Genomic DNA, 11,850 nt, shown 5'->3' with positions numbered 1-11,850 from the left:
CACTCGGTCCCTCCAGCCGCTTACTTTCCCTGTCTGCCGACACCGTTGTTTACCAACTTCTTCCAGGAACTTTCTGTGCCCACATTACCTAGAGGCGCCCCTGGAGAAATCTGTCCTCTATCCAGAAAGGGGGAGGGAAGAACTGTAACGGTCCCAGATTTAAAAATACTAACTTATTGTCGATGTACGGGAGTTGACGGCCTACAAAACCCCTGTGTTATGGAGTTGGTGGGCAGGCATTCTATCCCTGTTTTCCTCATGGGTAACCAGTACTTGTAGCTGTTGTTCTTGGTTAAGTTACAGGTTACTGTTTGTCTTTCCTCACCTGGAAAATGGTGATGATAGTAGCTACTTCATGAGGTTGCTGTGCAGATAACATAAGTGCTGCAGGTAAAGCATTCAAAATTAGCCTGAGCACGGGGAGCCCTCTGCTGTGATGGTGGGGCTCGGAGGGACGGGTTCCTGGCTGCCCGGCTAAGGATGGCATTCTGCGTCCCCGAATCAGTCCCTGATACTGAAACGACTCAATCAGGTGCAGGGCACTTCCTTGTCATTGTCAACTGGGACACAAACATTCCCATCTGCTCTGCGAAGGAGGGGCCAGAGGCACCTTGCTGGTGGGCAGCTGCCTGCCCCGCCCCCTTCAGGCTTCAACAAATACTGGCTCTGCCTTCTGAGGACCCCCTCCCACCCCTGCTTCCCCAGCAGGCAGCCTGGAACCTGAGGGTGAAATGATGGGCGAATGGACTGGTCCAAGGTCTAGGCCTACTGTGGTCCAGCTAGAGGCTGCTGGGTCAGAGATGAGGGGACATCAACCAGGAGGGCCCTGGGGATGCAAACCCCCAAGACCCAGCCAGACATCAATGCCAGGATGCCAACAGCATGCCTCATGAAGAGGGGAAGGAGGACCCACAGTTCATGCTGTTGGGGGACAATGGAGCACAGTAACAGAAAATGTGGATTTGGGTGTTGGATAAACCTGGCTTCACATCCCTCTTTGTCATTGAACATTTCAGTGCCTTATTCACTCTAAGACTCAATTTATTTTCTTTTTTAAAAATTCTCACCCGAGGATATTTTTCCATTGATTTTTAGAGAGGGTGGAAGGCAGGGAAGAGAAGGAGAGAGAGAGAAACATCGATGTGAGAGACACATCGATTGGTTGCCTCTCGTATGTGCCCTGACCCGGGCCAGGTATCAAACCCACAACTGAGGTATGTGCCCTTGACTGGGAATCAAACCTGAGACCCTTGGTCTGTGGGAAGATGCTCTAACCACTGAGCAACTGGCTAGGGCTAAGCCCCAATTTCTTATAAAATGGGAATGATCTCTTAGGTGAGAAAATAATACTTACCTGGTGAAATTGTTATAAGAATTAAATGAGATTGTGTTTTTAGTTAAGTGGTAGCTATTATGGGGAGGAAAGGGTCTATTTGCAATGGTAGATGAACTAGACCAGTGGTTCTCAACCTGTGGGTCGCGACCCCTTTGGCGGTCGAACAACCCTTTCACAGGGGTCGCCTAAGACCATCCTGCATATCAGATATTTACATTACGATTCATAACAGTAGCAACATTACAGTTATGAAGTAGCAACGAAAATAATTTTATGGTTGGGTCACAACATGAGGAACTGTATTTAAAGGGCCAGAAGGTTGAGAACCACTTCTCTATAGGACATACTATCCATCTTCATCAACAAATAAATTTTAAGGGAAAAAAGATGAAGAGAGACCTATAGGTTAAAAGAATCATAAGAGACATATTAACCAATTGCAAAGATTGGACCTTATGAGGAGCCAAAGAAATTATGTAAGTATTTATGGGGTAATTGAGGAAATTTGAGTGGATATTGGATGACATGAAAGATTATTGGTGGATTTTTTTAGGTATTATAATAGTATTTTTAAGTGTAATGAATCTTTTTTTTAAAAATATATTTTATTGATTTTTTACAGAGAGGAAGGGAGAGAGATAGAGAGTTAGAAATATCGATGAGAGAGAAACATCGATTAGCTGCCTCCTGCACATCTCCTACTGGGGATGTGCCCACAACCCAGGTACATGCCCCTGACCGGAATCGAACCCGGGACCCTTCAGTCCGCAGGCCGACGCTCTATCCACTGAACCAAACCGGTTTCGGCGGAATCTTAATATTTTAGAAAAACTACTGAACTATTTATACATGAAAATATATGATGTCAGAATTTGCTTTAAAGTAATCTCGGATTGATGATTGCCTAACATGAGATTGACCATCAGTTGAAAATTGTTGATGTTGGCTGTTGAGTACATAGTATTCTTTCTGATTTTGTTTCTACTAAAATTTTTCTGTAACAAAAGTAACAATAAAATAAAGACTGGCATTAAAGGAATTGTGTTCAATTTAAGTAAGGGGGAAAAATAAATAAGGAAAAGTTAAAATAGGAGAAAAGAAAAATATGGATAAGAACATAAAATAGTGAAGTAGAAAAATTGATACAGTTAATGAAAACAGATGACACAGTTGAGGAGATCAATACTATAAAATAAAAAATGGTTCTTTGGAGGCAATACTAGAAGAAACAAACCACTATCAAGATTTATCAGGAGTAAAAAGAGAAAAGGCATAATAGACATTATTAGGAATGATATGGCAGACCTAGAAATAAAACAGAGATTATTCTATTGTAAAGAATTATTATGAATAACATTGTTAATACATTTGCAAACTTATATGAAATAAATATTTTTTAGAAAGGGGTAATTGTCAAAATGGACTTTAGAAAATAATATGCCATTGATTGTTAATTGGAAATCAAAATTTGTTAACAACTTTTTCCTTTCTCCAAAAATATACCCAGTCCTAATGGCTTTATGGAATAAGTATTCCTAGTTTTATACTGTTTCAGAGTTGAAAGAGGGAAAGCTACCCTAATCATATTTTTAATTTTTAGGGAAAGAGAGAGAGAGAAAAATTAATGTGAGAGTGAAATATCAGCTGCTTTATGCATGCCCCTCACGAGGGATCAAGCCCACAATCTGGGCATGTGTCCCAACCGGGAATGGAACCAGCAGCCCCTCAGTACTAGGGATGACACCCAATCAATTGAACCACACCAACCAGGTATACCCTAATCATTTTAAAAAATATATATTTTATTGATTTTTTACAGAGAGGAAGGGAGAGGGATAGAGAGTTAGAAACATCGATGAGAGAGAAACATCAATCAGCTGCCTCCTGCACACCTCCTACTGGGGATGTGCCCATAACCAAGGTACATGCCCTTGACCGGAATCAAACCTGGGACCTTACAGTCCACAGGCTGATACTCTAACCACTGAGATAAACTGGTCAGGGCACCCTAATCATGTTTGAGCCTAGTGTAATCTTGATCTCCACACCAGAAAAGACTAGTTTATGAGAGGACCATAAATTAATTATCTGTATGATGCTAAGGAGATAATATGTTAAATAAAATATTAGTAAATCAAATGTGGCAGTTCATATAAAAATAATAATTAATCATGATCAAATAGGGTTTGTCCTGAGAATGTAAGAAAGTTCAACATTATAAAATCTCTTAAGGAGTACACCATATCAACAGATAAAAGAAAAATTAAAAATCTACTTTTTAATAGATGCAGAAGGAAACAGTTTTAAAATTTTGTTTTATTGCTTAAAGTATTACAAAGAGTATTACATATGTCTCCTCCGCCCACCCTTGACATTCCCCTGGCCTCCCCTACCCCCCAGTATCTTATGTCCATTGGTTATGCTTATATGCATGCATACAAGTCCCAGAAGGAAACATTTGATAAAGTCCTACAATCACTTATAAAATGAAAACTTATCTTTTAGTATAAAAAGTAGTCATCAAAGTAGTACTGCATATAAACAGATTGAAGAAAAAATATAATGATCTTAGTAGACTCAGAAAAAAAATTATAAAAGTCAACATTTTAAAAAAAGTATACCTTTTACCAAACTACCCCAGAGCAAAGGGTAGTCATCAAAGACACGCAGCAAGACTCATATTTAAACATAAGACTTCAGAAGAAGTTCCAATTAAAATAAGAAATAAGATATGTATATCCATTGTTGTGTTCTTCCGTGGTTAAAGGGCATAAAATAAGGCCTGAATAAATGAATGGGAAGAATCAAAGTCAAAAGATGATCAACAAACAAACAAACAATGGAGGTAGATCCAGTGGAACAGAATGCAGACCTCAGAAACAGACCCAGGTGCATGTGGAAACCTGATGCCTGACTGTGGAATGCCATGACGGTAGATAAGGCATTCCACAACTTCCTGGGTGCGGATAGGGAAAGCCACCCCTTGTCATAGGAACTGGATATTCCAGGGAGAACAAACCACTGCCCCTTCCTCCCAACACCCTTGTGAATCCCAGTCCGGTCCCTTTTTTCCCTTTTAACTTTTTTTTTTTTAAATATATTTTATTGATTTTTTACAGAGAGGAAGGGAGAGAGATAGAGAGTTAGAAACATCGATCAGCTGCCTCCTGCACATCTCCCACCAGGGACGTGCCCGCAACCCAGGCACATGCCCTTGACCGGAATCGAACCAGGGACCCTTCAGTCCGCAGGCCAAAGCTCTATCCACTGAGCCAAACCGGTTTCGGCCCCTTTTAACTTTTTTTTACAGTGTCTCTCTCCATCTCTTTCTTTCCCTTTCATCTTCCCAAGGACAGGTGTTTTTTTTTCACCCAGAAAAAATACGCTAACTGGGGCATATGCAGGTCTTTGGAGCTGAGATGGAGGGCCCACACACAGGCCTCAAGTGAAGCCCAGCCTGCAGGGTAAGAGGGCCCTGGGCTGCCTTGAGGGAAGGCCCACACTCCCCCCTCTGCCCGCTGTCTCAGCTCCAGCATACACCTGCTCCTCCCCTCCCCTGCCCCTCCTGTGTCCTCTGCACCTGACCGGCCAGGAGCAAACAAGGTTGTTTGTTTGTTCCTCCCTCCCCGGAATGCACAGTGACACACAGGAGGCGCTGTAGATGCTAACACACATTGCACTTTGCAGTTACCTACTGTTTCCCAGCTTTTTCTTATGTATGCTGCTTTTAAGGCTTTCTCTGAAATTCTATGCTCTTTCAATTAGACTGAAGTCAGCAAACATCTATTCGTTTGAGGTCTGTTTTATGTGTGGGGTTTATGAGGGGTACAAAGGAATGAAGAATACAGTTTCTCCCCGTTGGGAACTCACAGCCTCATGGTGGGGGAGGGAGGAGCACAGAGACTCATCCACAACTAAGTAACCCAACTGTCAAGCTAAAGGGGCCGATTCCCTGGGAATATGAAGGACGGAGATTAGCCATAACTTCAAAGTCCAGGAAGGAGGAGGCTTTTCTCCGCAGACACCTCCAAGGGAGTGGATGAGATTATGCAGAAAGAAAATGCTGCAAGAGAAGAGAGAAGCGCTAGCTACGATGGACCCACTGAGACTCCCGACTTTAAGGATGGGCAAAGACAGAGGAAAGAGGCATGATCAGAGAGGAAGGACAAGGCCTGGGCAAACAACCCTTGTGCAGTGAGACTGGTCTGTTTTCTACCACTTACACTACTTTAGAGCTGGCCAGGACCTTAGCAGCAAACCAGTCAAAACCCTTTGTTATACAGAAAAGGAAGGACATGAAGGTCCAACCAAGTGGGGAGTGATTGGCCCAAAAGGCAAAACTCAGCCCAGGCCTCTGAGCTTCCAGCTTACTCCATACTATGCCCCTGTGACAACCCAAAACTCAAGTCAGCACCTTACTTGTTGCTTTTTCCACCAGCCATGGATTCCTCAGTGCTTAGCACATAGTTGGTACATGCATATTTCCTGAATTAAATTCCCTTATTTTTCCAGTCTGAAGAAAGGGACAAGAAAGAGGAATGGTCCTCTACCGAACCCCTATTATACTCCAGGATGCAGGGTATGCGTTGATACAGAACAGCTGATTCTCACCATCATGCTGTTATTCCCGTTTTGGATCTTGGAGAGCTAAGCGATTTGTTTTACAGCTAGTGAACTGTCAGAATTCAAACCCAGGCCTGCCTCCAAATTCCAGAATGAGAGTGTCCATTTCAGTGAAATTAAATGGAATTGAATTGATTTCTTCTCTGTGCTCTTAGGGGAGGAAAGGGTATTTCTTTTTCCTTTGAGGGTGAGTGGGGGATAGAGTTGTGAGGATAGAGTTGTGACAGGAGTGTGTGCGAAAGAGTAAATTCTTCTAAGAAATATCTTAACTCCTCATAACTGACTGAACTTCCAACACCAGTACAAGAGGCAAGCAAAGGTATAGGTTCTTCTTAAAAAGTCACTGCCTATCTGGCTTTAGGCCCTCTCTGCACCATCAATATAGGTCCAAAACCTCAGGGGCATTGTTGAGGTAGAAGGACAAAAAGAGTTGGATTGTAATGTGTGTGACCTTTCCAAGAGTCTTGTAAGCAGATGGAGTTGGAGGGGGCGAAACTTAGGAAGAGGTTTCTATGCTCAGAAGAGAGGATCATAGAGATGACGGTGATGATGTGATGGTGCTGGTGGTGGTGCTGGTGATGTGTGGGTGTGTGCCGGTAGATGTTGGGTGGTGTTGGTCAGGGGGAAGAGGACAGACTTGTCACAGGCCCTGCTTACCAGTCCAGACCTTCCCTCAGCTCACTGTAACTTTTATTTTATTTTATTTATTTATTTATTTTAAATATATTTTATTGATTTTTTACAAAGAGGAAGGGAGAGGGATAGAGTTAGAAACATCGATGAGAGAGAAACATCAATCAGCTGCCTCCTGCACACTCCCTACTGGGTATGTGCCCACAACCAAGGTACATGCCCTTGACCGGAATTGAACCTGGGACCCTCGAGTCCGCAGGCCAACGCTCTATCCACTGAGCCAAACCGGTTAGGGCTCACTGTAACCTTTTAAGGCACTTCCACAAGTGGGGCTGTCACCACGCCTTCAAGCCTTTGCACCACCTACTAAGGCTGGGGAAGTCGAGTCCAGGGCCTGGGGCAGGTTGGGAGAGAACTGGTGTGGGGAGGGGCGCTGGGAGTCCTGGGAAACCTCATTCCCCAGGCCAGGTGCAGAGGCCGGGCCTGGCCGCCAGCTGGGGGTCTGGAAGTAGGATGGGGGCTCCAGCTGCCTGTTTGTTCAGCACAAACTGAGGTTCCTGTTAGGAAGTGTCCTTGTTTGTGTCCAGACTGATTTGTTTGCTGTTCACACTTGTATGGCGAGCTGCCCCTGGGACTCCTGCCTTCAAACATAGGGGTGGGCGTGGGAAGGGGGGTCACGGGTCCAACTCAGAGCTTCCAGGGTCTAGAGAACAGTCTGGGGAAATCAAGGTCTACAAGCTCCTGATGAGGAGAGGGGCGGGTTGGACGCCACTGGGAGCTCAGCCCTGCTTTCTGCTTTTCCAGAGAAAAGCCAAGTGGGGCTTGTCCAATGAGGAGCCCCGAGTCAGAACGGACAGCAAGTCCAACCTCTACAAACCAGGGGAGGAACTGGGGGCTAAGTTCTCCAGGACACTGTACAGGAGCTCTGTAGAGACAGAAAACTCGGTCCTGCCTCCAGGAATCTGGAGCTCCAGCGGCGGGAGGGATGCTACGCTTTCCCGGACTGTGCTTTCCTGGGCTTGGTGCTCACCGCCTGGGTAGGCTATGCTCACCCACAGAACAGGGACTCATGAGGCTGGCCTGTGTGAGCGACTGACAGGGCACAGAATCAGGCCCCTCCCGCTGTCAGGATTTGCAGGCTCTGGTCTGGTTCTACATCTCCCTCACTCGGGCCCCCTGTGGCGTGGGATGATAGATTCAAAGGGTGCAGAGCCAATTCGTGGAGGGACCATATCTCAGAGAGGAAGGGAGAGGAAGAGAGAGATAGAAACATCGACGATGAGAATCACTGATTGGCTGCTTCCTGCACGCTCCACACTTGGGATGGAGCCCGCAACCGGGATGTGCCCTGACCAACTTGAATCTTGACCCTGGTTCATAGGTTAACAGCCACTGAGCCACGCTGGCCAGGCCCATCATGCTTTTGTGAGTGCCTGCCCTGCCTGGGTGCCGTCCCAGCAAGGCCAGGGGATCGCAGCGCCCTGGGAGAGGTGGGGAGCGCCTGGAACCGGGCTCTCAAGGGCGGTCCGACAGTGTCGTTCCCGCGGGAGGCAGCAGGGGGCGCGCGCAGACCGTGTGATGGGGGCGCCGGGCTCCTCGGCTGCGGGCGGCCACCGGACCTCTGGGTCTCAGCCGCCCCCGCGAAGGCGTGGATGGAGGGAGGGGTGGTGTTTTTATTTTTTAGAGTAGGGTTTTTAGGGCCCCCGGGGGTGGGGGCCGGGCTCCCACCCTCTCCGCGGCCCGCACACGGCAGAGTCACGCCGGGCCGGCGCCGCCGCGGGCGGAATCCAGGACGGGGGATTGAGGCGGCCGCCGCGTGTTTGCCCAGCGCCCGCCGCCGCCGCCGCCCGCCCTAATCTCCGATACACTTGCGAGTTGGCTTCCTGCCCGGGGGCCCCCGCTCCCCGAGCAAACAGGCGGAGCGCGGCGCTGCATCCCAAATGGGGCATTGGAGCCCCGCGGGAGGAAAGCCGAGCGCGGCCGGGCGGCTGTAATTGCCCTTCTCCGCCCTAATCCTCCGCCAGCCCCTCCCGCCGGCTGCGGCCCATTGATTAGGGCGGGAGCCGCGGGCTCTGCCCCGCTCCGGCTCCGGCTCCGGGAGGGGCGCCCCCAGCCCCGCCGTGGGCCTAGGAGACAGGCAGGACCCTCCCCCACCCCAATCTCCCTGGGCCCCAGCCCATCGGGTTGTCAAAACTTCCCCAGGCACACCCCAGGCTGCGGGACGTGGGACCCCAGACCACCCTGTCCTTTGTGTGATGAGGCAGGGGGTGCAGAGCGTCCGCAGGGGCCTGGCGGGGCTCGACACCCTAAGACCCACCATGAAGCTGCGGTCTGGGAGGCCCCTGTGTGCCCCAAACCCGCCTCAAGGCCCCCAGTGCTCTGCAGGGGCCAGGCCCACTTTCACTTTCGGCGGCTGCCCAGGGGGCTGGACCTGCAGCACCTCAGTCAGCCATGCACGCCCTGCACACAGGGGTCCAAGCTGCATGACAGACACGGCCTTTACCCCGGTAGTTAATGAGAGAGGTCAGTGCAGGGGAAGAGAGAATGGGGTGACATGGGAGCCTTTGGAGGCAAGCCCGTGGGCTCCTGGTGATGGCTTCTAAGGGACAAGGCCTGGTTCCCAGCTGGAATGAGTTTTGTTTCTTCCCTCCCCGTCCCCAGCCTTCCATGCAGGGCCCCCAGCATGCACTTCTCCCTCCCAGAACAGCCACCCCAAACCGGGGAAACATCCCTCGGAGTCTGTCTCTGTGTTTGGGCCCCAGTTCAAGGCTGGGCTTCTCTGTGCAAGGGCGAGGCCCCGGAGGGTCCTCCGACACCCCGAGGCCCAGGGGAGAAAAGCTGGGGCCGGGGTGGAGGCTGGACCAGGGCACGGGGAGGTCTTCAGAGATGGAACACAAAGGCCGATGTAAAGAGAAATCAGGCTGGACGCCTCGATGGCAAACTAGAGCCTCATGTCTCAGCGCCTCCCCTTAACAAGCCCTGGGCAGGGCTGGGACAAGTGAGGAGCCGCCGAGGGCACACATTTAAAAAGGCATTCCCTCTCAAGGTCATATAAGTGCAAGGTCAACATCTGAGAGGGAGTGCCTTCTGGCCTCACCCTGGTGCCAGGCCTGCCCTCATTGCCCTAAGGGAGCCTTCCCCTGGCCCAGTCACCTGTGGGTTCACCTCAGAGACTAACACCACCTGGACCTCACCCCCACCCTTCACGTGGTTGGTATTGACTGTCTCTCAGCTGGGACAGAAGCTGCATGAAGCAGGGACCTCGTCCCTCAAAGTCACTGCCAATAGCAGTACCTGAGTCGGCGGTGAACACTAGATAAACATATAGCTGATGAATGAGTAAATGGCCCTGTATGTCCCACCCGCCTCATCCCCAGCCTGAATGCTTCCCTCTAGACACGGCCAGCTGCAGGGCCACCCCCGGGGATTGCTGGCTTTACTGCTAACCCCATTTAATCCTCGGTCCCTCCGCCTGATGGTGAATTTGCACAGTTGGTGTGTTTTTTATTCTCGCGTCCTCTGAGACCAAGCCCCACTTCTCCCCCCAGCCAGATGCCACCTCCCTGAGGGCAGGGGCCAAGCCTGGCCTGGGATTCCTTCTCTGCCCTGCAGCCCAAACCCCAGGGCGGCCTCAGTACATGCTCATGGTGAACACTTGTGACCTCACGCCCATCTGGGGACTTTGGACAAGTTCTCCTGATGCCTTGTTTCTGGTTAAGGAAAGAGTGTGAACCAGGCCACATGTCTTTGCAGTGACAGAGCTGGCTGAAGGCAGGGCCCTGCACCCCGGAAGCTCTGGGATGTGTTCCTGCGTTTAGTAATTGCATCATGTATGTAGCGGTGGGCTGGTGGGTGCTTCTCTGCTTTCTCATATCATACCAGGTACATGGCCAGCAACTCCAATGAAGGTGACGATGCCCGTGTGAGCGGGTGGGAGTGTGTGTATTTGTTGGGGGTGGGTGTGTGTGGTGTCTGCTGGGTGTGAATGTGTATGTGTGTGCCTGGGGAGTGTGTGTGTGTGTGGTGTCAGCGGAGGGTGTGTGTGGATTCTGTTGGATCTGAGCGCAGGTTGGTGGGGGAATGTGGCTGTGTGTGTGTGTGTGTGTGTGTGTCTTCTGAGTATATCTAGTGTCTGCGTTTTTAGTGTTTTGTAACGAGGAGGGTCAATGGTAGCTGTGGGGTGTGTCTGCAGAGTATGTGCAGTGCTGGCTGGAATGTAGGGGTGTCCTGTCTGCTCTGTGTGCACCTAGGTGGTTGGGGTGCCTGCCTGCAGGCTGTATTGTGATGCTGCCTTCCAGAAGGCTCTGTGTAAAATGCATGGTGATATCCCCGACCAGTGCCCCTCTGCTTGGCCAGAGCCTGCTGTCCCTGGCCTGGCTGGCGAGGGAGGCATGAACCGAGGGCCTGGGAAGTACATTGCTTCAGGAGGTCAGGACGCTGAGAGATGGCAGTGACTGCTGTGACCAGGGGCATGGAGACCCCACCAGGGACAGGTGTGGCTGCCATAAGTGGACAGAGGCCAGAGCCTGGAGGCCTCAAATCCTGCTGAATACAAATGGCAAGGTCCCGTGCACCACGTGGAACCAGGGCAGGGGAGTGGGAACATCAAGTCTGGGTCTCAGTCCAGGCAATACATTCAAGCTGCGGGGAATTCAGGAGAGGGGCCCTGGGAGAGGCTGAGCTCAGATGGTTGGGGCGGGCGGGAGAGAGAAGCAGGCCAGCTGGGGAGGGCCAGGGCGAGCCCATGGCACCCTTTTGGCAGCTGCTCCATGCCAGGGCACAGCACCCAGTGAAGGAAGCAGGAGCAGGAGCTCAGCCCCACTGCCCACCTGGTACAACCTGCCCAGCTGTACACAGTGACCCTGGACCTTGGCCTTGGAAGCTGTAACTTCCAGTTCCTCCAGGGCAGCGAAGAGGACGGCCTCCTCGGGCTTTGGAGCAGAGGGAAGGCCTGGCCGGCTGGGGAGCCTGGCTTTGGAGCAGGATAGCTGGAGGCCTGTTGGCTGGGCAGCCCATCTTCCGGGTCCTGGGCTGGCCTGCATGGCGAAGAAAGGGCACAAGGAGGCACCAGCAATCCAGAACCTTCTCACCCACACAGAGTGCCAGAACGGCCACTCATCACCCATAGGAGAGCGACAATGGGGAAGACACGACAAAAAAATGGAAGGAGGCTTGACTGGGAAGGGCATCAGAGAGGAGACTGACAGGAGAGGGGGAGCCTCCTGAACAGTAACAGCAACACCAAGGCGACCCACTGA

The 11,850-nt window shown here is 50.4% G+C and overlaps 1 protein-coding gene across 1 annotated transcript in view; it reads right to left on the bottom strand.

Annotated features, from left to right (window-relative positions):
* The window catches only part of NOTO (notochord homeobox), a 17,154-nt gene extending 5,520 nt beyond the window's left edge, over positions 1-11,634 (bottom strand). The window contains 1 exon segment of the mRNA XM_006109645.1: positions 11,422-11,634. Coding sequence (XP_006109707.1) covers positions 11,422-11,634 — 213 coding nt within the window.
* Positions 11,635-11,850: the final 216 nt, after the last annotated feature.

Source organism: Myotis lucifugus, unplaced genomic scaffold (assembly GCF_000147115.1).
Source record: "Myotis lucifugus unplaced genomic scaffold, Myoluc2.0 scaffold_186, whole genome shotgun sequence".
Classification (NCBI taxonomy): Eukaryota; Metazoa; Chordata; class Mammalia; order Chiroptera; family Vespertilionidae; genus Myotis; species Myotis lucifugus.
Note: the sequence above shows the minus strand (reverse complement) of the source record. Positions and strands in the feature narration are given on the sequence as shown.